The 26,859-nt window shown below is 50.8% G+C and overlaps 1 protein-coding gene across 1 annotated transcript in view; it reads left to right on the forward strand.

Annotated features, from left to right (window-relative positions):
• SRRM4 (serine/arginine repetitive matrix 4) overlaps positions 1–26,859 on the forward strand; it is a 131,866-nt gene that overhangs the window by 90,369 nt on the left and 14,638 nt on the right. The window contains exons 2-8 of the mRNA XM_090292501.1: positions 4,211–4,357; positions 7,301–7,387; positions 9,028–9,099; positions 12,062–12,088; positions 13,861–13,911; positions 16,894–16,992; positions 19,427–19,583. Coding sequence (XP_090148627.1) covers positions 4,211–4,357; positions 7,301–7,387; positions 9,028–9,099; positions 12,062–12,088; positions 13,861–13,911; positions 16,894–16,992; positions 19,427–19,583 — 640 coding nt within the window. The remainder of the gene's footprint in view (positions 1–4,210; positions 4,358–7,300; positions 7,388–9,027; positions 9,100–12,061; positions 12,089–13,860; positions 13,912–16,893; positions 16,993–19,426; positions 19,584–26,859) is intronic.

Raw genomic sequence — 26,859 nt, forward strand, 5'->3', positions numbered from 1 at the left:
CTTAAAACAGCAATAAGCAGTTAATTATGCCTCGGTTTCTGTGAGTCAGGAATTTGTCCGGGTAACTGGCTCACCAGCTCTCCTGGGACTGTGGTCAGAAGCTGGCCAGGGCGGCAGTCTCACCCGAAGGCCTGACTGGGTCTGGCTCCGCTTCCGAGGGGCCCACTCACACCGCTGGTTGGCGCTGGTTGTCGGCAGGAGGCCTCGGCTCTGCCGCAAGCTGGGCCTCTCCTTATGGCCAGCTTCCCTTGGGGCGGTCAATTCAAGAGAGTGGGGCAGAAGCTGCCTCTGTGACCTAGTCTTAGAAGTTCCACATTATCACTTCTCCTAATTTATTCTATTCTCCATAATGTACTGAATTCATTAAAAGTGAGTCACTAAGCCCATCCAATAATCAGGGGAAGGAAATCTGGCTCTGTCTTTTGATGGCAGGAGCGTTAAAGAATCTGTGAACACATTTTAAAACCAATCACAAACTTCAAGGTTAGTCCCTGATCCTTTAAGTCTCCAGTCCCATTACTTCCTCAGAAAGGTCTTCCCTGATCAATCTATACCATCACTGCATCCTATTTCCCAGTCCCATTATTCTGATGTATTCTCTGCATACTTCATTATGACCCAATAAGCCTTATGATTTCGTGCTTGTATGTTTATTACCTGCTCCCCATTCTGAGATGTAACCTCCGTGGTCACACGAGATATCTCTGTCTGGTTCATGGCATCCCCACACTTAGAGCTGGCCTGGGGACGCGGCAGACACTCGGGCATCGGAGTTCACTCACGCGCGCAGGCCAGGACAAGGGTGGGAGGGCACACCTCGCTGGGGGCTGAGCAGAAATGGCGAACTTTGAGCTGTCTGAGAAGAGCCAGAACAGCATTCCGTGTGGATAGACGGGCCTGGGCAAAGGCATGGAAATGGGACCCTCGTAGAAGGAGGAGGGCGTGGAGGTGGGGGGAAAGCCGAAGCTGAGCAGGGTGGAGGGGTGTTCTGGAAGCTTGGAGTTGGCGGTGAGGCAGGCCGGGAAGCCCTGACAAGAATGTTCATTGCTCCTGGGCTCGCAGTGGCCCCGGCTGTGCTTCCAAGGAGGCACCGTAAGCAGCTGACAGAGACGGATGTGTCTTGCTGTCCTTCCTCCAATATTGACTGGGCTTAGCCTCCTCTCCTGGCGGCCCGGAGGAGCAGGAGGCTTACCAGATGCATCCATCCCGAGTCATAAAACCAATCTTGATGCGCTGGCTGCAGGAGCCTGGCGCGCGAGAAATGCTGACATTTCTGATCGATGTTGGGCCTGGAATCCGCAGGCAGGTGAACGGGGAGGGGCGCCGAGATCCACCTGTGACTTTCCGACTGCTGACGCCTCCTGGTTAGGAGCCAGCAGATCTGAGCGACAGTTTCTTCAAAGACTGAGTAACTAGGCAACTTCTTTTCCCTCTTTGGGACTCAAAGAAGGAGAGGGGATGGGGGGAAACTCAGGTAATTCCCCTGTGTCATTGGAGCTCATCTTAGAGGCCTTCCTGTTTGCTTATCTTATTTTTTTTAGTATATTTTATTGATTATGTTGTTACAGTAGTCCCAGTTTTTTTCCCTTTGCTCCCCTCTGCCCTGTACCCCTCTTCTCTCAGCAATCCCACCCCCCCTTAGTTCGTGTCCATGGGTCGTGATATAAGTTCTTTGGCTTCACCCTTTCCTATATTATTTTTAACTTTCCCCTGTCTATTTGTACCAACCAATTATGCTTCTTGATCCCTGCACCATTTCCCCTATTTCTCCCCCTCCCCCCTCCCAGCTGATAACCCTCCAAATGATCCCCATACCTATGATTCTGTTCCTAATTTGGTTTGCTTAGTTGGATTTTGTTTTATTTTTTAGATTCAGTTGTTGATAGTTGTGAGTTTGTTGTCATTTTAATGTTCATAATTTTGATCTTCTTTTTCTTAAGTAAGTCCCTTTGACATTTCATATAATAATGGCTTGGTGATGATGAACTCCTTTAGCTTCACCTTGTCTGGGAAGCACTTCATCTGCCCCTCCATTCCAAATGATAGCTTTGCTTGGTTGTAGGTCCTTGCTTTTCATCACCTTGAATACTTCTTGCCAGTCCCTTCTTGCCTGCTAAGTTCCTTTTGAGAAATCAGCTGAGAGTTTTATAGGCACCCCTTTGTAGGTAACTCTCTGCTTTTCTTTTGCTGCTTTTAAGATTCTCTCTTTATCTGGAAACTTTGGCATTTTAAGTATGATGTGTCTCGGTGTGGTCCTTTTTGGATCTAGCTTGTTTGGGACTCTCTGCTTCCTAGACTTATATGTCTATTTCTTTCACCAAATTTGGGACACTTTCCTTCATTATTTTTTCACATAAGCTTTCGATTTCTTGCTTTTTCTCTTCTCCTTCTGGCACCCTTATGATTTTGGATGTTGGTATGTTTAAAGTTGTCCCAGAAGTTCCTAAGCCTCTCCTCATTTTTTTCAGTTCTCATTTCCTCATTCTGTACTGGTTGACTGTTTTTTTCTTCCTTATGTTCCAAATCACTGATTTGAACCCATTTCCTTCCCTTCACCATTGCTTTTGTGTGGATTTTCCTTCGTTTCACTTAGCATAACCTTCACTTCTTCCCTTATGCGTTTGCCCTACTTAAGTATATCTGTCAAACCTGTGAGCATCTTTATCACCAGTGTTTTGAATACTGCATCTTTTAGGTTGGCTATCTCCTCGTCACTCAGTTTTCCCACTGGAACCTTGATCCGTTCCCCTTTTTGGGCCATACTTCTCTGTCTCCCTCATCTTGACAGGCTCCTGTGTTTGTTTGCCTCTGTGTCTTAGGTAGAGCTCTCACTCCTATTACGTTATAGGGAGCGGAGCCTTAGGTATTCGTCAGTACAGGGCGACCCGTTTCACCACATTATGGAGCTGTGTGTGGGGAAGGGGACCTGAGAGGGAACAGTGCTGCTTGCTCAGCACTTGCCCCTTTCCTGGGCACTTCTCCCGCTTCTCATATGGGACTGGTGCCTCTCTAGCTGTTGCTCTGGCCGTCGTTCCCAGGGTGGGTGGGTCTGCAGATGTTCTAGGACTCTGGGGTCCCTTTAAACAAGCAGACTCTGCTGAGAGATCAGCAGTTTCTTCCTCCGCCCCAACCCCCACTGGTCTGCACAGTCAGAAGCAATGAGGCTTGATTTTCCCTGGCGCTGGGACTGTGAGCTGTGTGGTCTAGTCTGGTGCTGGGAGTGCTCCCCAGGTGTCCCTCCTGACTTTTTAAAACATGTGACTGTGCTTCCCACTGGCCTGTTGCTGCTGCTACCACACCACGTCCTCTCCACCCTGGCTCCGCCCCTCCTACCTGTCTGGATGAGTATTTCTTCTTTATATCTTTGTTTGCTAGACTTCCATGCAGCTCGATTTTCTGGAACTTCTGGTTGTCTCTAGTTTTGAGATAGTTGTATTCCTTTTTAGTTGTGGAGGGAGACACAGCATGTCTGTCTAGGCCTTCATCTTGGCTGGAAGTCCCTTGCTTATCTTATTTTATCTGCACAACAAGTCAACAATATAAGGGCTGATATTATCCCCTATTTTATAATTGAGAAAACCGTGACTCAGAGCGGTTGAGTGGCTGGTCTCAGTTCCTAAAGCTCCTAATGGGTGAAAACGGTATTTGAATTCAGGTATCTCTGTTCCATACATATATAAGGTGGAAAAATGGAATCAAAACAGCAAAGAGTAAGTGGAATTATCACATCATGCTTTGGCCTCTAATCATGTCGTGAGGGAGGACGTGAAATGCCAATTTGCAGCTTCTCCCTGTGACTTAGTCAGGATAGAGTAGGCTATGCTGCAGTAACAAATAAACTCAGTCTCTGTGGCTTAACCTAACTAAGGTTTATTTCTATCATGCAAAGTTCGGTGTGGCTCAGGCATCTTTGCTCCCTCGCAGATCTTTGCTTTCCAAATCTTAGCATCACCCTTCAGAATGTGTAGCCTCCAAAGTCTTCCTCTGTGACAGAGTAAGAGCTGGAGAAGGTATGCAAATCGTACTGTGTCAAACCAGAAATGACATATGTCACCGCCACTCTAAGCCCATTGGCCAAAGATAATCTCATGGCCCCAACCTAAACTGCAAGGGGAACTGGGAGATGTAGGGACACCTATGAAGGTTTGATGACCATTGACAGTCTCTGTCATACCCTAACACTTTTACTTCCTTATTTCTGCCCCTGTAGGACAGAACCCCAGAGCAGCCCCATGGTTCCAGCTCAGGATGGACCCTCGGAAAAGCTGAGCCAGCGTCTGGCTGCTGAGGCCTTGGGCCCCAACAGCTGGGAGAGAGACAAGGCCTGCCGGGACCCCAGTCCCGCCAGAGCATGCAGGTGAGATGCTGTCCCCACTTCCGCTCTTCAGCCCAGCAGAAAGTTCAAATCCGGGAGGTAGCAAGGAAGTTTGTCTCTCTGGCCACCCCACCTCTCTCTTTTTACAATCTCTTCTTTTAGATCCTTAAATCAGGGATCAGCAAACTTTTTCCCTTAGATGCCCAGAGAGAAAATGTGTTAGGTTTTTAGTCTCTGCCAGGACTACTCAACCCTGCATGGTAGCACAGAACAGCCACAGACAACACGTAATCAGACGGGCATAGCTGTGTGTCAGACACACTTCATTTATACAAAAAAAGAGGTGGGCTCAGTCTGGCCCACGAGCCGTAGTTGGTTGTCCCCACCTTAAAGGATAGTTAGTGTCTCTCCATGTTAGTGACCCTGTGATCCACTGACCCCCAAATCATGGCACAGCCTGGGCCTGTCGCCTGAGTCCCAGATCTTGGCAGTCATTCCTTGATTCAGTTGTTCAACCAGTATTTCATGAGCACCTACTTCGTGGTAGGCACTGTGCAGCTGCCCTGGAAGGACACAGTGTTTTCCTGAGGCTTGGAGAGGAAGTGACTTCCCAGAATGTGGCAGCCAGGAAGTGGCAGGGTGAAGTGTTATGCTTTTTTGTTTTACTTTAGGCACCAATTACCAGTTATAGTCTTTTTTTTTTTCCCCTTTCAATTTTATTTGCTATTAGTTTCAGGTGTACAGTACAGAGGTTAGAAAGTCATACACTTTACAAAGTGTTCCCCTGATAGTTCCAGTACCCCAACTGGCACCATACATAGCTATTAAAATATTATTGACTATATTCCCTATGCTCTACTTACACAGAGCGAAGTTTTGAACTTTAGTCTCTTTGATTTTATATCCTAGACTTAAGCCTACCACATTGTACTTTGATGTTAATGAAAATGCCAACCCGTCTCCTGCCATCTGTTTAAAATTTTGTACCATACACATATCAAGTCTGGCCCATCTTTGGCCTCTGGAGAAGTAAATCCGTACAACTGTGTCGGCTAAAAGCTTTACTCCTACTCGAACAAATGCACCACTCTCTCGCCACCCTGGGCCGGAATCTGCCCCACCCCCACCCCAGTGATAGACAGAAAATGAATCTAGTAGCCTCATCAGCAGCACTCACCAGATACAGCCTTTGCCTCCTGTTAAATCAGTGGGTGTCAAAGCTATTTTACAGATGGGAAAACTGAGGTCTGTTGGTAGCAGGGCCTAGATTAGCCTAAGGACCCCGCATCTGGTCCAGATCCTCTCCTTCAAACCTGGAGTTTTTGGCTAACTAAGGTAGAGTAATTGACTGAAACAATGAGATCTTTCTCTGTTTTATATGACACACTTAAGGTTTTTTTTTTTTCCTTAAGTTTCCCTTCCTTAACTTTAAATGGATTGGGTGTTTTTGTTTTTGTTTTCTTTCTCTCAAATTTCAGGCAGTTGTTACACTGGGAAATGTTTATATAAAACAGGATGATTTAACAAGTGGCTAAATTATTTCATCCATTCACCCCTCACTTGGTCACTCACCAAATATTCAGATATTAGGCTCTTACTCTGTGTCAGGTGCTCATTGAAGGAGAAACTTGGAAGTGGTCTCCCACATTCACGCAGGCAGCCTGTTCGCTTCCTGGAAATGCGTAGGGTCCTCTGTGCTTTGTAACATGTAAGTGTAGGTAAGTGGCTGCATGCTTAATCCCTAGGATATTTATGTTCACTCTGCCAAAAGCAACTCTTTTAAAAATGTTCAAGACATATCAATAGCTATATGGTTTTTATACTGGCAACACAGACACCTTAGTATACAGTGTAACCATTTCATCTTTTTTTTTTTCTACTAACCAAAATTATTCAGATTATTGGAATGAAATGAAATACGATGGCATTTTATGATGTTCTGTACAGAGTTCTGGGTCATTTCCAAAGCATGGGCACAGAACCAGGTTTGAGAAGGCAGCTGGTCTTGTGGGAAAGCTCTCAGTGTAGGAATCACACAGGCCTTGACTCAGTTCCCGGCTCACGCAGACTCTTCCTGACTGTGGCCGTAGGCAAGCCTGTTCAACTTTCTGAGACTTATTTTCTTCACCTGCAAAATGAGGCAATAAAATCAGACCACCCTCCAAGTGTTTTGTGAGTATCCAAGTATATAAAACACTTGTCACATAATAAGTGAATAAATGGTAGTTGTGTTATTGCTAATAATGACAATAATATTCTTATTAATATTACATTTTCCCACTGTGGTCCAACTGGGTTGGCATGTTTCCATTTCTAAGCAGTTTTTCATCCCAAACCATCTCCTTTTGCCATGGGGTAGTGTTTAAAAAAAATCCCTGGAGCCTGCCCCAATTATAAAAGGGGATAACTTGACTTCATTTAGCTGCAGCCTGAGCATTTGAATTTAATTGAATGGGAAATAATTATTCCTGAAGAGCAGAGGTTTCTGAGGTTCTGTGAAGCGGTATAAGATATGTATCTCATTACATTAGACCTCAGCAAATATACTTTTAATAATCAGCGGCTCCTTAACATATCTGCCTCCTATTAAATTTCCAGCAGGAACTACAGACAAGATGTATTGTGGAGGGAAGGGGCTGAACTGCCGATTCATTATTTAAAAAGTGATTTATTTCTCAAGGTCAACCACTTGCAAATTCAATAATAAATCTATTAAGGAGCAGTTAACCTCTATAATTCTGTTTTTAAATAATCAATCGGTGTTTGGGTAACGTACAGCGTCTGTCTCATTAGGTCGGCATTAACTCCTTGTTTGAGACACTTAGTCCGAAGTGTGACCGAATCAGCCGTGAGGTGGTAATTAGGTACTTGCTGTGGGTCCTTCATCCTCCCAGGCACAGGGACCCTCTTCCCTGGCTGCAACAGCCCTGACTGGGGGTGTGGGGAGCCCCGAGTCCCCTGATGCCAGACTTTGTGCTTCCACAGCGCCTCCCGTGACAAAGAGTTGACGCCACCACCTTCCTCCAGGGGGAAGAAGAAAAAGAAGAAATCCAACCGGAAGAAGAGAAGGAGGTGAGAGCCCCAAGGAATGGTGACACCTTGAAGATGGGGAAAGGGGTAAAACAGGGGTGAAATGGGTTTCGGAGTCAAACAATGACCCCCCTGGGTTCGGTTCCCCTCTCTGCCTCTTAACTAGCTGTGCAACCTTAGGCAACTCACTTCACCTCTCTGTTTTCGATTCTATAAAATGGTGACAATACCTACCTCTTGGGATTTTTGAGTGAATTTGGTGAAAAACGGATGTGGAAGGAGCTGTCTCACAGTGTCGGACACATAGTGGCAAATGACCAGTTCATCGGACGCATAGTCGTGACCCTGAATATTGGTGTTTTACTGAGAACTGTCTCTGTGTGGAGGCTGTGCTACGCACTGTGCTCCCCATGAACTCTTTTACCCTTGACCACAGCATTACTGTCCCCATTTTAGAGATGGGAAAAGACAGACACAGGGGAGCATGACAGAACCTACAGGGACGTGATTCCAGGCCCCTCAGTTGGCTCCGTCACACCCATTAGCAGGTTTAAAGCCAAGGATAATGGGTTTTATATTTTTGCCAGCTATTGACTCTTTTGTACCCTATGATATTTTTCTATGCATAATTTATTTTAATTTTTTTTTTGTATTTAAAAAGAGTTCCAGATTTTCTTCTAAGCTGCCACTCATTAGACTACAAGGGTTACCCAGTGTTCCAGACCCACAGTGGTGGACAGAGACCTTAGAAGGGCCAGTTGAAAAACATACCAAACTGGGAAGGCAGTACTTGAAGAAGCCTGCGGGGGGCAGCAGAGAGGAGTGTCTGAATGACAGGTCCCACTCACCTCCAGGTTTTGGGAGACCTTGTTTCCCGGATACCCCTTTAGGCTAGTTCTAAGAGGACCCAAACAGAAATGTGGATGAAGACCCTGAGTCCCAGCCACTGTAGGGTGAGCAGTGGAATTGGGGCAAGTGGCTTATGCCTCCTGATCTTAGGGGCGGGCATGAGAATATGTCAAAGAAGGAAGCCACAGGCTTCAGGCTTCCCTAATCCATTCTTTCATTCAATAGATGTCCCCTGGGCACGTGCTTGGGGACAAGCTCTGTGACCCTCTAAGAGTCAAGGTGCACTCAATCTTGCCTTTCCCCTTGCAGACATGTTTTGTTTGACCTGCAAAGTGGGGATTTTTTTCTTTTTAATTGTTTGCCAACATTTAAATTCCAGGAGATGTCATATAAAAAGATGTTTTTCTGATGAATTCTATTGAAAAGGAGGTTTTCTGGAAGCCTGGAGACCCTTGGCTGATCTGAGAAGCATCCCTTCAGTCAGGTGCTCCCTGGCTGACCACAGTCCCCACCACTCCCTGCTGCCTTACACCCAGGCTGCTTCATCTATTTACGCTTCTGAGAGCCCCTGTTGGGTATTTTGTCAGGGAAACAAGAGAGAGCAGTGACCTACCCAAGGTGACTTCACGAATTGGTAGTAGAGTCAAGATTGGAACGTGTACCACCTGAGCTTCGGTCTAATGTTTCAAACAAAGATAAGCTAATATCCATCTGAGTATTATCCTGTGCTTGTCCCTGAGAGAGCTGAGACTCGCCTGGGGGCTGGGAAGGGTCTTTTTGAAACCCATGCTGGCCTGTAAGAAGCTCCCTCTGAAGAGTCTCCCTCCCCACAGGTCCCCGTCGTATAGCCCATCACCTGTCAAGAAAAAGAAGAAGAAAAGTTCCAAGAAACATAAGCGACGCAGGTATTGATTGTCCTTTCTCCTTCGCAAGCAAGCAAGGATGCCCCGGTGGGGTGGGGTGGGGGTGAGAGTCGATGACGCCAGGTCATTTAGAAGCATTTCACTTACGTAAAATACTTACCTACAGATTGTCTTGGCTTGCTTCATTCCTCCTGTCCTGTGTAACTCAGGACCCTGGTTGCAAGGACCAGAGGCCCACTGAAGCTCACTCAGGCAGAGGAGGGTGGATGATATGGAGACAGGGAGTGTCTCAGGGACTGGCCAGGCCTTGGTGAGGGACTAGAACTGAGGAGTGGAACGCTGAGGGCACCCAAGCAGGACATGCAGTTCCCCGCTCCTTGGGGGAGACATGGCTGCACCCTGCTTCCATCCCTCCACGTTGCAAGCCCAGCCAGGAGAAGGCCTTGCATCTCTCCGTCTGGCCCCTTATTCCCAGTTCCCAAGGAAAGGCCCCTCGGCTGGGTCTGACTGCTTCCTACAGGATAGAATCATGCAAAACACGGCTTCTGGGATTGTCCACCCTTATGGACAGTCCAGGGGCGTTCTGAACTGCACACACATTCCAAAAGGTGCCCAGTATACACACGTGCACATGTGGGGTTATGGGGGGAAAGACGGGATGGATGCACACCAGAGACCACAAATCTGTGGCTCACGGACCAAGCCAACGTCTTATAATTGGGAGATTCTGCAATATGAAAACCAGCTCCTCTGTAACAGCAGCAGCTCTGTCCTCATGGGCCAGTTTTCACACGGGCGACCCGCAGTCGCCGCTGAGCAGCTGCCGTGCGTGTAGACGGAGCCTCGTGCTGGGCTGGCCGCAGGCCCCACGTTCACACACGTTCACATACAGAGTCTGCTGTCCCTGGGGCAGGGAGTTTGATGCTCCTTGTGTAAGTATTGGCCCTGGTGGACTGTGGATGATGGGAGAAGAGAGGTTCATATTTTCTTTTTGCTTGTCTGTGTCCCCCCGATTTTCCTACATCAATGGTGGATTACTTGTGCGACTAATCACAACAGAATGAAGGGGAAAGAGCTCCTTTGGGTTTCCCTCTGGCCTCTCACCCCTGGTTCAAAGTTACCCCAAAATAGCTTCTCCTGATGGAGAGGTGTGGTCACATCTCAGCCCTGTTGCCAGAACGGTCTCAGCTCAGCTTGGTCTCACTGATGACACCCACCAACTGCCCAGACACTCCCACTGACTCTGAGCGTGTGCTTAATACAGCTGACCCTTGAACAACGTGGGGGTTAGGGGACCAACACCCCCCTCCCCACCGCACACAGAGTTAAAATTCCCTGTATAACTTTGACTCCCCCAAAACTGAGCCACTAATAGTCTACCAATGACTAGAAGCCTTATCAATTAACACATATTTTGTGTTATATGTATTATATACTGTGTTCTTACAATAAAGTAAGCTAGAAGAAAGAAAATGTTACTAAGAAAAATCATAAGAAAGAGAAAATACACTTACAGTACTTGTATGCATTTACTGAAAAAAACCCATGTACAAGTGGACCTGTGAAGTTCAAGTCCGTGTTGTTCAGGGGTCGACGTAGAAGACCTGGTCAAACCAGTCAGTGAAATGTTGCTAATGTGGTGTTAGAGACCTTTGCCAGCATGGGGTCCTTAGCAGAGGCAATGGCCTGCCTTGACTGTAGACCCATCTTGTCACCTATGCTGAGTAATTTGTCCCAGCGTGGGGGACTTTTCCAAGTCTGGGTCTTGGAAGCCAAGGGGCTTCTCACTCCACGGTTTCTCCTTATGAGAAAGAGGCTGTGCAAGGTGAGAAACGGGCTTTTCCGGGGGGCTGCAGTCTGCCGAGGCTGGAGGTTCAGCGGAAGGAGGACCGTACATGAGAGGATAGGCAGTGCCGGTCCTTCGCAAACCTGTACCCACTGAGCGCCGCCCTCCTGCTGACCCAGCGCCTCCCAGCTCTCCCAGGGTTTGGCGAGAGATGTTTGACTTTTGGGGAGACAGGAGCTAGGGGTAGAGGATGCATGGAGAATTTTTTCTCAGTTGAAAAGGCTTCAGGGTTAAAAAAAATTTATTTTTTACATCTGTATGTTGAATGCCTATTCTGTGTTATGAATGAGGATTCTGGGCCCCTGGGAACCGAACGGTGACCAAAACCCAGCCCGAGGCCTCAAGCTGCTCACATTCTACTTGGGGAAGTGGGCCATTATAATCCACAGACCCCGGAGTCCCGCTGAGCTCAGAGCTTGTGGGGCTAGAGACGGGCACCCAAGCAGCCTGAGGGGATGGGAAAATGTACAAGGAGAGGAGGACATCTGAGCGGAGCTCCAAAGAATGAGTAGGGCTTACATGAGTGAAAGCTGTGTGACCTTGGGCAACTTACCAAACTTCTCTGAACTTCAGTGCCTTTGTAAAATGGTTGGTGGTAGCCCTTGGGGGAAAGATGGAATGAGATTGTGTGTGAGAGATGCTTAGCACGGAGCCCGCCTCGCGGTAAGGGTTCCACATTATGGAAGCTGGTTGTCCCATGCTGATGAAAGTGATGATGATGATGATGATGATGATGATGATAATGATGATGACGACGGCAAGTCCACACCTAGGGAGAGGTGAGATGGGCTAGGGGAGGAGGCAGAGGGCTCTCTACATCACCCTCACTGACCTCACCCAGCCCCCTCCCAGAGGTGCTTACTGACAGTTCGGAGTGAGGACTGAGCACTGGGAGGTTTGAACCTGGGAATTCCAAATGCAGACCAATGTCTTCATATTCTCTGAAATCTAAGAGAAGGGGAGGATTTGCTGGGTGCCCGACCCCCATGTCAAGTGATCCCAAATGCACTGATCCATTCATTCCAGGAAAACTCAAATTCACCTGTATTTTCTTCCTTTCCTTTCTCCTCCCCTCCCTCCCTCTGTTCCTCTCCTTCTTCCTCCTCTCTCTCCTTCCCTCTCTCACTCCCTCGCTCTCCTTTTCCCGCCTTTAATCAGGTCTTTCTCCAAGAAGAGAAGGCACAGGTAAGAACCCTGTCACCTCTGGCTGCTTGCTGCAGCTTTCTGCTTTCTTAGCCAGGCAGTGTCTAGGCTCAGATCTCAGCCCCTACCCCTGTGTTCTGGGCCCTCCCCCTTGTCAGTTTCCTCCCAAATGAAGTCTTGACCTGGTTTTCCTGAAAGTTCCAAGTCAGCTTTCAACTTCCATCAGGCAAGATGGTTGCTCTGGAACCAGCCCCTACAGAGGCCTGTCTCGGGAAAGTCTCCCACCCTTGCCCGTCTTTGTTCTAACACATTGAAGCCTTGGGTTGGGGCCTGTGGAGAAACATCAGCCCCAGCCAGCCCGCCAAAGCCCTCCCAGGTCCTGGCCCAGTGACCGAGGCCAAGTCCTGCTGTACTGGAAACCCTGGGTGAGCACAAATAAAGCTACAGGGGCTCGCCCTGCCTTGGCTCCTGCGCTAGGCCCTCTCCACATGTGTGTGTATTTCATGCGCCACTAGTTCTCATCACTCTGTGCCGTGCACATGTCTACCGTTCCCATTTTACAGATGAAGAAACTGAGACTCAGGCAGGTGACGGGCAGGCATGTCCACAGACACGTTGTCAGAAGGAGGCAGAGCTGGAATTTAAAACCAGATCTCAGAGGATCGGGGCCCGCCGCTGTGGCCTCTTCAATAACAGTGGCCACAGCGAGAGCAGTTGGCAGCGTGCAGAGTCCTTTCATCCAGCCAATAAAAAGTGGACCTTGGTTACCAATGTCACCCATTCACTCAGCCCAGCAACCTGCACAATGGCCCCGTTTCCCAGACGAGGAAACTGAGGCTCTGAGAAGATGGGTTACTTGTCTGATATCACACAGCAGCCATGCACTGGGGCTGGGATGTGACCCAGGGTCTTTCAGTGAGGTCCTGGGCTCTTCCACTGCCCAGGCTGAGTCTCTAACGTGGGGACAGACCCCACAGCTAACGTCGAGGTCCGACTTCAGCCGGATGAAACCAGTTCTCCCGTTCCCAGGACCTAGGACAGTAATGCACGTGTGATGATGTCTTGAAGCCAGTGTGACCTGAACTACCAAGTCGTGTTCACCCTCGGAGGCTCCGTTTGATTATGCCGGGACCTCGAGTTGTCATTGTCCCCTCTCGCCATATCCCAAGCCCTCTGACTTAGAGAAACAAAAAGCTGTACAACCCAGATACTTGGATATTCACAGGCAGCACATTTCAGAATCTCCCAGGCTTCACAAGCTTCAGAGTACCTCTCTGAGTGTTCCGTTCTCTTCTCTTAGAATCTGATTGGACAGCAGTCAGGAGCATGGGCTCCAGGGACCCATGGTCTGGGGCCACAACCCCGCCCACCTGGGCGAGCCTGGGCAGGTTTTTTGGCTCGTCTGAGGCTCAGTTTCCACATCTGTAAAATGGGTTCTTATTAAATTGTGGGGAGAATAAAATGAGATTGACAAATAGTATTTAGCAGAATGCCCACCCTATAGTAAAGCCTCAAAAGATGGCAGATGTCATTATTACCTTTATTGCTACTGTTATTTTTAAGCTACCAAAGCTGACTCTGGCATCTCCTGCACCACATGCTCAGTCTGTGTATGTGGGTCTGTGTCTCTGGCTGAACCCACTGGTGAGAGAGTCGGCACTGACGGCGCTGGCCCTGCCGATGCCCAGTGTCGGTTCCCGGGCGGCCTGGGTCCACTGCCCACCGGGTGTTAAGCGCTTAAACTACTTGTTTATGTTTGCCGTTAACTGGAATTTTGCATCTTTCAATTAATTGGCCATTCATTTCTCGTTTAGCTCCTCCAGCCCAAAAAGCAAGAGAAGGGAAGAGAAGAGGCACAAAAAACAGTAAGGAGAGGCCTCCGGGAATGTTGTCTCCAGTTGGGGAAAGTGTTGAAGTTGCCTAGTGAACAGGAGCCGGGAGGGGAGGGTGGGTGGGTGAGTGGGGAGAAGGGAAAGAAACCCATGTGTGGACTTGCTCTGTGGGTCTGGACATGCGTGCCTGTGCAAGGCTGTGTATGTGATGTGAGTGCGCGTGTGTGTTTATGCATGAGGGTGAAGGGTGTGCACCTGTGTGCCTGACACGCCCTTTGTGTGTGAATTCTGTGTTCCTGTGCATGTATGGTGTATTTGTACCTAGTGTGTATGTGTTGGTCAATGTCCACACATTTTTCCATCATGCAAACATTTGTGTGAACTGTGCGTGCAAATATATGCAATATGGGTTCCTAGTGAGTGTGGTATATATTTGTGTGCGCGCGAATGCATCACGTACGCTGCACTCACGCGCACTGTCTGCCGCTGAGAGTGAGTTGTATGCACTCCAAGCATGCCCTGCTCACGTGTCTGTGTGCATTACTCATTCAGAGGGTGTGGGGTGGCGTTTACTTGTGCACATGTGTGTGCTGTGTGTGCACGAGGGGCTGAGGGGGCCTGGTCACGCGCATGCACGTGCGTGAGTGTGCCCATGAGTCCGAGCCCTGTGCTGGAGCTTTGGGCTTGGAGCTCTCAGAGCAGCGCCTGCCCTGCCCCGGGGCCGCAGCGGGCTCAGTTTATAGCTGGTTGTAGAAATTCAAATCAGCCAGTGCTGCCTGCGGAGTTCAGTTCCCAGCCAAATTAAAAGTAAATTTGGTTACAACCCACCTACTTTATACCCTGCGAATGTTAGTGCATGTGTTTTCCAATCAACTAATATTTTATCTCCTGCCAAGAAGCTTCTAAACTGAGGATCAGAGGCAGTGGGATGAAAGGCAGTCCCCTGCTGGGAGGGAAGAAGGGGCAGGCTGCAGAGGGAGGCGCCAGCTGGGCTGCTCCATGGGGTCGCTTCACGCAAGGTCACCACAGAGGAGGGCATTTCAGCCACCATCACGATGCCTGGGGGAAGCTCCAGAGGGAAGCAGTAGAGCTTTGAGTTAGCTCAGGGCAGCACTTCCTGATTATCAAGCTTGCTCTTCCGTTCGAGTCAAGAGGCAACCACCTGTCCTAGTGGCACATGTGCTGTCATGCTGAGCCCACCCAGAGTGAGTCCGCAGGGTCACTCACCCAGAGGGGCTGCAGTGCAGACACCCCAGAGCCAGGGGCTGTGTCCAGACCTAAAAGCACTAGGAGGGGTCACCACTGAGACCAGGACTGACAGCCTGAGGGCAGTGAGGTGGCCACCCTCCTCAGTGCCAGGAGTTGGATGAGTTCCCCAAATCACTAGCAGGACGAAAGAAAGGCTGTGAAAGTCAAAGACCCAAGCAAGAAAGACAAGGCGCACCTTGGACAAAGGGCGGCCGCTCTCGCCAAGTCCCGTATCAGGGCTCCTTTTAACCCAGCGGCCCCCGAGTGAGTTAGCGGCCCCTTAGGCAGCATCCCTCAGTGGGGCCCCGGCGTGTGGCAGGCCCGGTGCTGGGCCCAGGACAGAGGGTCACCAGCCGTTCTCCTGGCCTTGAGGAGCTCACAGTGCAGCGGGCACTGGAGCCAGACGTGGGACGGGTCACAGCGCAGCGGTGGCAGAAGGAGCCCTGCAAGGAGCTGGGAAGAGGGTCGGCGGTGAGGGGACGCTTTCCGCAGGAGGGGCTGTTCTGGCTGGGGGTGAGGGTGAAGGTGGAACCCCTCCCTCTAGGTTGCAGGTTAGGCAAGTGCATTAAGTTTTCTGTGCCTTGGTTTTTCATCTGTGAAATGGGAATAACAGAGCCCACTCCACAGGCTGTTGTGGGGAGTGTGTGAATCTGTTCAGGGAAAACACCTGGCGCACACTGTGCATTAGGGACGGGTTCCCTGTCATCCTTGTCGTCGTCACGAGGACATCACGAACCGGGAAATGCGTGAGCCAGAATAGAAGCGTTGCAGAGTTGCTTGTGCCTGCCAGGTCAGGAGTTATCACGCAAGGAGGCCGGGGAGCTAGACTGGGGGTGACTCCTGAAGGTGCTTGGGGTTCAAGGTCAGAGTTTGGACTTGACATGGGGGCAAAGGTCTGATTATCACATTACAAGAATCCCTGAGCCCTTTGTTTGGATAACTGCGCTACCTCCCGATAGAGCCATCTCTAAGTCACACTGTCCTCCCGGCCTGGCCTGGCCCAAACCACTGACATCCCTGCCCTCGTGGCCACTGCCACTGCTGATGCTGAGTCATTCTGGTTGTTTAAACGGAGCTGAAGGAGCTGGCAAAGACACCAGTTTTAGTGGCAGTGGTCGTAATTGTAAATTTTGTTGTGATGACGTCTATAACTCATTCTGAAAGTGGGCTTTTGACTCCATGCTAAGAATCTAGACTTAATTTTTCAGGTCTGACATTACAAATTGGCAGCCCAAAGGCCTAATTTACTCTGCTAATGTGTTTTGTTTGTCCCAAATAGTGTCATTTTTTTTAAAAAAATGAGCTTCCATTTAAAATAGGAATATTTTACATAAATATCTGTATTTCTACATTCACTTGAAAAATTAGAAGACCCAGCCCCATGCTCATATTCTGGAGGCAGAGCCACTCCTTTCTCCAGCCCGGGGCCTTCGGCTGACATTTTGACTCGCCCGTTGTGGTACCTGGTGGCTCATGACACTCTCTGAAAGCGAGACTCCTGCCTTAGGTGAGGGAGAGGTGACAGGCGGAGGTGACGTTCCAGTCCCCGTGTGGCCTGCAGCCCTCGGTTGAGTCCTTCAGACCTCTGCTCCAGAGGACCCCTTTCTGCTCACTCGCATTCAGTGTGGCTGGTTAGGGACCCCAAGGCCCTCCCCATGTGGGGAGCGAGGGTGACAGAGGACAACATGTGTCACAAGATCACAGTCAATCCATCAATCACTCAATCAATCTCTCCTCTGACTCTCTCCTTCTCACCCCGCCCCCAAGGTCGCGCAGCCGGCCCCGAAAGTCTCACCGCCACCGCCGTCACCGCTGCCTCTCCCGGTCCCAGAGCTCGGAGTCTCGGTCCTCAAGCTGTGAGAACAGGTAACCCCCCACCCCGAAGAGCTCTGCCCTGCCAGCCACTGTCCTCAGCGTCTGGCATCAGCGTTGCCTCCCACTGTGGCTGCTGGGGGTGCACTTTCCCAGCAGAGGGGTGGCCGCCACTCCGGCAATGTTATCCCTTCCTGGGAGGAAGGGGCTGCAGACAGAAGGGACCCGCTGCCTCCACTTATGGGGCCCGCAGGGACCACTTGCTAACACCTGCGCTGAGGTGCTCACGCTCTTCCTCTGTCAACTGCACGCCCCCTTCTACAGCCTTAGGATATGGGTACTATTGCTGTTCCCGTTTTAAAGATGAGGAAACTGAGGCACAGAGAGGTGCAGGAACTTGCTAAGATGGAACTGGGGGTGTCTGGCTATGGACTTTGCATGCCTGCTAAGGGTTGCTCTAAGCACAGAGACACTAAGCAACCTGTGAAAGGCCACACAGCACAAAGGACCTCATTTCTCCTAACCTGGACCCTCTCTGTGCTGACACGTAGGCAGTCCCGGCCTGAGAAGGGGTAGGAGGGTTCTCTCGTGGGTGAGAAGAGCAGAAGGAGGAGAGGGGCGTGGCTGGTGCTGGTGTTTGAATTGTTGCTGCCCGGCGGGAGCACCAAGGCCCACTCTCCAGCACCAGGCCGGCTCTGGGTGTCAGAGGCTGCTCCATGGTTTCTTAACGCTTCTCCCACGTGGCTCCGCATGCATGTCACGGTCCTGGTCACACCGCATCCCAACTCGATCAGAAGGTCTAGAGCAAGGAGGAGGAGGAGAAATGTTTATCCGAACCCTACGCTGTGTCTGGCACAGAGTGTGAGTCCAGACGAAGCGAGAACTTTGTCCAGAACACACGTGGCCCAGCATCTCTCAGCCCAGACGCGAGCGGTGACTGCTGCTTCTTTAGCAAAGGTAGCCTGGACCTCAGGCTGCTCTTCCCGCTTCTAGACCACATTTGTGAAGATGCCCAATCACAGGATTGCCCCCATTTTCTGACAGCATCCAATCCAGAGCAACTCATCGCCCAGAGTCCCCTACCACACGCCCACAATGGGTTCCTTCCAACACTCTTGTGCGGGGACACCCTCGGCTTCCCTCCGTGTGCAGTCTCCCTCCCTGCCAGGAGCAATGGCCATGCTTGTCCAGCCACAGGTGTGCACCGGGTGTGCTCCAGGTGTGCGCCAGGTGGACACTGGCACCCTGGGCCCAGCTGCACTAGCGACATGTTGCGGTGAGAAGGCCACGTCTTGTGGGCAGAGGGGTCTGGGCAAGGTCACAGGGACTGGCTGAGCTGGCGCAGGGTCCCGGGTCTACGTGGCTCAGCCCAAGCCTTTCACTCCAGCGCAGGCTGCAGCTGCTCTCGGCGGGTAAGCCCTGCCTGCAGATGCTCCGGGCACTGTGCCCAGCCTTTCCCCAGCCTCAGCCCCGCTTGTTGTCACCTCTGCTGGACCTCCCCAGTGCCTGTGGAGCTGAGGGACCCTCCAGCAGCCATGGAAGTAACCTGAGAGCTGCTCCTGGGACCACACGCCCAGCAGACATGACATACAGGTCCCGGAGCAGAGGGGGACACCCCAGAGCAGGAACCAGAGGCCTTGTTTCCTGCAGGGCTGGAAAACTCTGCCCTGGCCCAGGTTCTGCCACTCTCAAGCTGTGTGGCCTCAGGCAGGTCCCTGCATGTTGCTGAGCCTCAGCTTCCTCACCTGTAAAACGGGGAAGGAACGCCCGCCCCGTCTGTCTTCAGGTCGTAGAGGGCCGGGAAAGCACTTCCAGAGGGTTTACGAGCGCTGTGCACATCAGCACGGTGTCTTCGTGACCGGTGCAGCCCAGAGCTGAGGGGACACTCAAGGTCTGTGCGTCCCTTCCCAAAGAGCCAGAGATCCCTTTGCGTTCCACGGCAGACGGGGCAGCCAGATCTGGGCCTGACCAGATTGCAGAAGGCATCTTTGTCATTTTTGTCAGCTATTTTTTTTCCCCCAAAGTTTTGGGTGACAGTCAATAAGATGCCTCTGTTTCACAGATGGCGAAGTCACATACACAAAGACATACAGAGATCCACACTTGTATTTCTAGACAAACACATGAAAACACAGATGGACATGCCCAGACATACACACAGTCACATACAGACAGAGACAACCACACAGATGTGCAAAGGACACCGAACTGGGTCCGCGTAGGAACCTTTTCTGTCTTCATGGCTCTGTCCACAGCCCCTAAAACAGAACCAGGTGTGGGAATAAACATCTGTCAAATGAACGAATGAGCCAGTGAGAGAATGATGAATGAATGAATGAATGGGCAGGTGGGTGGATGGATGGGTGCACACATAGGTCATATAAACACACCCAAATACTCTCCAGTCCTCAGATCCTATGGGTCCCTCCACCACCCTTCTGCCAAGCTCCCCTTCCACCGACCCTCAGGAGTCTCTCCCCTGACCCAGGCACCGCGGCCGGTCCCCCGAGGAAGGGCGGAAGTCTCACCAGAGGCACTCCCGCCGCTGCTCCAAGACCCTCGGCAAGGCCAGCCCTGAGGCCCGGTCCAGCCCCCCGCCCAGCCAGCCCCTCCAGATGCTCAGCCTCCTGTCGGCCAGGGGTGTAGTAAGTATTCCGCACGGCTTCCTTGGCCAGTGTTGGCCGTGACACCTGGAGGGGGGCAGGGGGGTGAGGCACAAGTTCAGGGCAGTGTACGACACATTTGAATTCAGTTTCGGGCAAATATCCCGCTGGTTTCAGACCTCATTGTTGATTAACCAAATGGTCCTTCACCAGCCTTTGGCAGCACTCGGTTTGGGGATTTGGGGTGGGGGGTGGGGGTTGTGGTTAGACAAGTGAAAATACCCAGGCTTTTTATCAGGGGGCATTGAAAAGTCCATACTGGCCTCCAGAGTGACATCTTTAAGAATGCATGTCTGAGGCACTGTAGGAGGTTTTGGGGGGGAGGGATGAAAGGGGGGTCTCAGAGGTCCCAGAAGCACCCCAGCTTTTCCATGAAATCTACTTCTTGGATACCAGCTAGCCGGCAGCATGGAGGGCCAGCCAGGGCGCGTGTAACACGACCTTCCGTGTACAGGACCTGTGTCCTCTCATGTGTCCACAAAGGTCTCTGGGACAGAAAAACCAAGGCTGAGGTCTGTGCAAAGACCACAAAGCAAAGCCAGAGCAGGCAGGCTCCCGGGGCACTGCCCTGGGGCTGTGGCGGGGGCTGGAACGGGACTTCAGACCACCAACACCACCGAGTTTGCTGGGCAGGGCAGTGGGGGGTTGGGTCTGAACTCAGGTCCCAGCATTGCCACTTCCTAGCTCTGTGGCTTTGGGAACATCACTTAACCTCATAGCAACTCAGCTCCCTCATCGGGAAACTTGAAATAGTCCCACTTCCCGATGGGGCAGTTGGAGCAATACAATCAGATAAAGTATATGGTGGCCTTTTGTAGATGCTGAAGGGACAGAGAGACGGGCGAGGACATGCAGCACCGATGCAGCCTACAACCGCGGCCGCCAGCTAGGAACGGGCCAGCTCTGGAAGTTTCAGAGAGCTTCCCCCGTAGAAAGGCTGAGGCAGGAGAAAGGCGATGCCTGGAAGGGCTTGCCGGGAGACCAAGGAGGGGCAGAGGGTGCCGAGCCCTCGCTGGGGCTGGTTGACTCCATAATTAGGATTGTTGTGCATCCTGAAAGCCTTCATTCCCAGTCGAGGCACCCCGAGTTACCAAGTTTGGTTTTGTCCAAATCCTCTGCCTCACTGGGAACACCCCACAACTGTCCCCAGGCCCCTCTACAAAGGAGGGGCCTGGGGTGCTGAGTATTTGCAGGCAGAAGATACCCACCTGCAGTCTCCCCCCCCCCCCACCCCCGTGTCCTCTGAAGGGTCTTCCCCATGTGGCAGAGATTTGGAGACTGGGCTCAAGACTTGGCTTGGCTGGACGATTCCTTTCATCCGCCCCAGCCCCAGCTCTCTCACCTGGAGAGTGGACACTGGTACCTCACTTGTCCCCCCAGAGAAGTTGTCGCAAAGGTAGAAATAAATTTAAAATGCATGCAATGAGAGGTGGAAGGATGCTTAAGTCAGTGAAAGCCACCCCGTCTCCCTGGTCGTGGTATTAGTGGCGACGCCTTCAGTGGCCCCCAATGACCCTCATTAAAAAGTGCCATTGGGAGCAACTGGCGTGTTTTCTCACCTGCCTGGGGCAGTTTCCTAACAGGGCAGGGCTGTCAAGATGTCACAAAAAAAAATGGCCTCCCACACCAGCTAAGTGAGGTGCCAGACTGGCTGTTGGTTCTTGAAGGCTTGCTGTGTGCGTGGGCCCAGCCCTCATCGGGAGAGCGGAAAGCTCATCCGTCCCTGGAAGGCAGAGACCCTGAGAGCGCCTCCAACTCAATTCCCCGATTCCGAGAGAAGGAATTGAGACTCACAGGAGATAAATGAGTCCCGAGAGCCATGGCAAGTCAGTTGCTAAAAAAAAAAAAAAAAATGGGATTATGATTGTGCAGCCAGACCCTGGTTCTGAGCTCGGGACGCTCACTTCACCCTCTCTGAGCAACAGTTTTCTTCCTCTGTTTAAAAAAAAATGAAGAGAGTAAGCCTCTTCTTCAAAGCCTTGTTAGGACAAAGGCAAAGTCATGCTGTAAACCACTGATCCTGGTTGACGTAGCGGCAGAGCTCAGCAAATGTCAGCGGGTGTCGTGGCGACAACTTTCCAGATTCCGTCTCTGTCCTCACTACCGAGGAGCCCTGAGCAAGTTACATAAACGTTCTGGGCCCCGGTTTCCTCTACCTCTGCAAACCATGACTCTATGTAAGGAAGCGTCTTAGGCTGCGACAGGCGGGTGGTAAATGCTGTCATGGTTGATGCTAATGATACCGTAGCAGCGACAGTGCGAACCGCGGAAACAGAAATACCCGTGGCCACAGCAGCAGCAGCAATGGGAGTAATGGTACCGCTAGTGCGGTTCTCGGCCCAGACCACAGTGGCTGAGCTGGGACTCAGAGCCCAGGCCCCCGCTTCCCCTGCCTTCAGTTCTCTTCCATCCTAGAGGTGGCTGCAGCCCAGAGAGCTGGCCCCACCACTCGTGACTGCCTGGCTTCTGGGGACATCAGATGCCTCCCCCTCCAGTCCTGGTCCTCTGAGTGCCCGCCACTCTAGGCCCTTTCTCATCTTCTCTCCTGCGAAGGCAGAGACAAAAGGTGTCAGGTGGGAACAAAGGTTTTCTAAGAGTCCTGGCCCCAAGATTTTCCCGAGCTTTCTGTTAAAGAGAACAACAAAGTCACTGTCGCTGGTCACTCGTTCAATCATTCGTTCTGATTGACCGCTTATCTACTGATATCTGTCATCTGCAAAGGGTCCGCTCTGGCGTTGTTCTCGGGACCCAGTGAAGCAGGAGCAGCCTGTGTTGTCTGGAGCGGGAGGCAGGCAGGTACAAACTGTGTAAGACAGCGGGCAGCAGTGAGAGCAGAGGCTGAGATGGGGCTGAAGGCAAGCAGTGGGACCAGGAATAGGACTGGGGTTAGTTTAGGACAGAGAAGGCACCAACTAGCTAAGAAACTAAAGGCGAGCGGGAGGTAGCAGGAAATGAAGACAGGAGTCAAGATGGAGACACAATTCCAGGATGAGAGACGGGGACCTGGGGGCGGCAGGGACCCGGGCGTGAAGGGCCTTCTATGCCACGGTTCCTGCCACACTCCGGTGCAGGCACTTCGTATGCACAGCTCTTTTTAAAAAACCAAGGGTGGCGTATCACATCAAGGGGCACATTTGCATATGTGAATATGCAAATCTGGGGTCTTGTCTTATTGAAATCCGACTTGGTGAGCTAAAGATAACCTGAAGCCCTCTTGCTGGGTCTGAGCCCAGATCCATGTGCAGAGTCCCAAGGAGACAATTTAGGGACCCTTCACAGCCTCACTCAGGGTCCTTGTCTCCACTCCGCCATCTCTGTTCAAGGCGTTAGGGAGACGGAGAGATGAATAAGGGCCCCTCCTGCACTGCAGAGCTCAGCCTGGTAGTCAACAGAAGGCTGCAACACAGGGAGAAAAGTGCTGTTAATTAGCGCTGAGAGTGAGCCGGTGAGTACCAGCGCCTCCTCCATTGTTAAAATATTCAAATATTTGCACAGCAGTTGATGAATAGACCCTCTCATCACCCCACCCCCCTAATCAACAAAGCCACCTCTTTTCTCCCCTGGTACCCTCTGGACCTTCTCCCAGCCAGCAACTGAGGACTGATACCTGACAGCCCTTCAGGACCAAGGCCAGCTGCCTTAGGAAGGGGCAGTACCCACACTCAACCAACTGTTGAAGAGCTCGAATATCACCCCTGAGGGTGAAGGAAGCAGATGATACAATGTGGAGTAGGGCCACAGGAGAGGGACCAGACAATGTTGTCTTGGTGTCCGCGAGGGCTTCACAAATAAAGGAACATTTGAGCTGGGCTTTGAAGGATGGGTAGGAGTTCACCAAATTGAGATGGACGATGATAGAGGGGGAAATACCACTATGTGCCAGGCAGTGTCACATACATCACACAGTTCTTTTTTCCTCATTTGATTTACAAAACAGATCTTTGAAGGAGATACAATTATCACCCCTATTTTTCAGATGGAAAAAAACCGAGGCTCAGAGAGGTGAAGTGGCTTGTGCAGGTGGCCCAGCTGGGAGGAAGGGGAGCTGGTATGAATCGTGGCTTGTGCCTCAGAAGCTTAGTCTGACAGCCGGAGGACCGAACGAGTGACTGAGGGGCTGGTAGCCCCAAGATTTGGCCAGGCTCTTTCACTGTTGCATGTTATTGGAGAGGGAGTCGGGGGGCTGATCAAGGCTGAAGCTAGACCAAGGAGAGGAGCAGCTCCGTTTCTCCTCCTCCTGCCTCCAGCCTGGGCCAGCAGCTGCCACAAACTCCTTGCCAACAAAAACGGCCCAAGTGCCACAACAAAACACAAAAAGGAGAAAAAGCAGAGCTTGGGGTCCATAAAAGAGGGTCTCATGAAATTTGTCTACAGGACGAGGCAACAGAGGGTAGTGATGGAGTCATTGACATAGATCTCAATCCTCTGGAGTTCTTGACCTTGTGTCCCTGTGAGATCCTGGGGGACAGTGATAACCAGTGCTTACTGAGCACCTACTGTGTGCCAGGTGCTAGGCTGAATTCTGTACATGTGCTATCTCATTTATTTATTAGGTTGGCCCCTCAAAGGAGCTTCCCCTTGTTGCAGTGAGGAAACCATAGCCTACGAAAAGTAACTAAAAGGAAGCTATTAAGTGGAGAAATTAAGATTCGAACCCAGAGAGCCTGACCTCAGAGACCATGTGTGTAATTACATGACCTCCTGCATGTCATTTTTCTCCAGTGGGTCTCATGGTCCCCATCTGTACCTTGGGCTAATAAGCATACCTACCTCACAGGGTAGTTGTGAAGATGGACTGGGATCAGGAATCCATTCATGTAAAATATGTGCATTAAGCAACTACTGTGTGCCAGGCAGTGGGTGAACGGTGGTGACAAGACAGACAAGGTTCCTGTCCTCATGCAGCTTCAGTTCTCTGTGAAAAATAGCCCAATGCTTGGGACCTAACACTCAGTATACAATAGTAGCTAGGGTTATTATTTATCATCACGGTGGCCTTATTAAACTGATTCCAAATAAACCCAGACATGATGTGTTTTGGAGTATCTCTTCTTCAAAAAGTTTAATCATACCGAAGATTTCTGGTGAACCTCCGAATAACCCTAGGACAAAGGCGAGGTGGCGGTATTGCTTCCTGTTTTATAAACAGGGAAACTGAGGCTAAGGGGCAGCGTATGGGTAGCCCTGGCCTTCAGACCCTGGAGCCAGCCTCTTGCAAATGCTGCAAAAACCTTCACGCTCCCCCTCAAGGGGAGGACTAAACCGGCCATTGCAGTTTAGAGAAGAGAGGAACCCGAATGCTGACGAAGGTAGCGTGAGACCAGTGGTTGTTTTTTTTATTTTAAATGGAAAGTGGCATGACATTGTCAACTTTTACTTTTGCCAAGTCAGGACAGGAGAAAAAAAAAGACCTACAATTTTCTGTCACAAAAGTGACGTCCTACCAGCAGAAGAGGTAAGACTGACATGGCCCCGGGAAAAAGGGCGACCCTCTAGGTCAGATGCATTCAACTGGATAAATTGAAGTTCCTTTGCACGGGACTTAAATTTCTTTTGTTTCGATTTGGGCTGGTGAAAATTGTCTAACCTTATCCGTGCAGAGATTTTCAAGAACCGGTGGGCTGGGGGCCGGCAGGAGGGGCTTGGAGAAATGGAGAAGCTGATGCCACCTGTCCCCGTCAGCCTCGTGCTGGAGGGAAAGTCATAGGACGAGGCCAGACCAGCTCCCTGGGCCCAAGGTCAAATGCAGCCCCATGGATGGCTCCAGCCCTGAAGGGCTTTGCCATCTTCCCATCATCCCCAGTGGGTCTCCCTGTCTTACTTCATCCTCTGCTCCTCCCAGATGCACTCCCAACAGGTCAATGAATCCATTCTTCTGCTGTCTTCCTAATTAGTTTGCAAAGGAAGATGAACAACAGCAAGCAAAATAAACTTAATGTGTTTGCGAAACAAAAGGATTTTTTTAAAAGAAATAACCAGAACCCTCTAGCTAAAAGCTCTGCCACGCAGCTCTATATTCACAGGAGAATTTCCAGTCCCCCATATGGTGGGGAAGGAAAAAAAATTTATAGCAGTCTCTCTCCATGGGGCCATTTGAGGCGCAGTAAATGGACTTGTTCAGTTTAATTGGAATTCTCTTCTTGATTGTATTTTAGTAACCTATTAGGCTGTGCTGCCTCTTGATCTCAGAATTCAACTGAAATTAAATTTTAAAGTGTAAGTGAGAGGTTGTCTTTTTCCCCCATTCTTGATTAAATAATGATTTGAGACAAAAACAATAAATAACAGTGCCGGCTTCCCTGGAGGGCTGAGAGAGACTCCCAGGGAAACGCCAGGAGCTAGAGTTCATGGCGGGGGGATTTAATTACTTATTAGAAACCTCAAGTGTTAACACTGAGTATATTAAGGAACAAGGAGATGAGGCAAGTTTATGAACGCAGGAGAAAAAATCGGAGGGAGGTAGAGGCGTAAAGGAAAGATAGGTGTTTGCTTTTTCTCAGTGGCCAGGAGTTTGTGGAATGCAGTTTGCTCTTAAAAAAAAAAAGAAAAAAGAAAAAAAAAATTGAAATCAGCGATGCTGACCCAAAAGGGAGAGTTTATAATAAATAGCATCTGGGGTCTGGGTATGGCTAATGGCCCTGGTCTCCTAGCTCCTTTCTTCGACAAAGGCCAAGCGGGACTGAAAGGGTTGGGACGGGGAAGGCAGAGCAATCCTTTGTCGCTCGGAAGGGAGAGATGAGCCGTACAGGTGTGCTGTGTCTCTGTTGCTGTCGGAGTGGTCGGGGAAACAGCAGAGCGGAGGGTCACAAACGTAGCTGTCTCAGGGGCCAAACAGCTGGAAGATACAAGCGACAGGGACCTCGTGGGGCTTGGGGCCAGGCGAGCGTCCACCCCGTCCGAAAGGGGCAGCTGCCACTCCTCTCCAGTTGATTACCACCAAGCAGGGACATGGACCCAGTGTTGCACGGTCTTGCTTTCTCAACACAAACCAATCCGGGGTTGTTACGTGAAGCCACGCACCCCACGGTGTCGGCAGCTGATTGTCGAACAGACCGAGCCGGCTCAAGAAAGTGTGTCTAAAGCAAAGCGAAACCGCCCAGTGGCGATTCGCGGGGTTGAAGCTGATGCTGCCGGCCTGCATCCCTTTGCCCTCCTCGGGCAAGATGAGCTCTGGGGTCAGCGCTGCTCTGGCCGTGTGTCCAGCTGGTTTGGGGCAGCTGGTTTGATAGCCTGTCTTCTGTGGGTGCTTCTCATGCTC

Source organism: Furipterus horrens, unplaced genomic scaffold (assembly GCF_987537825.1).
Source record: "Furipterus horrens unplaced genomic scaffold, mFurHor1.1.pri manual_scaffold_11, whole genome shotgun sequence".
NCBI lineage: Eukaryota > Metazoa > Chordata > Mammalia > Chiroptera > Furipteridae > Furipterus > Furipterus horrens.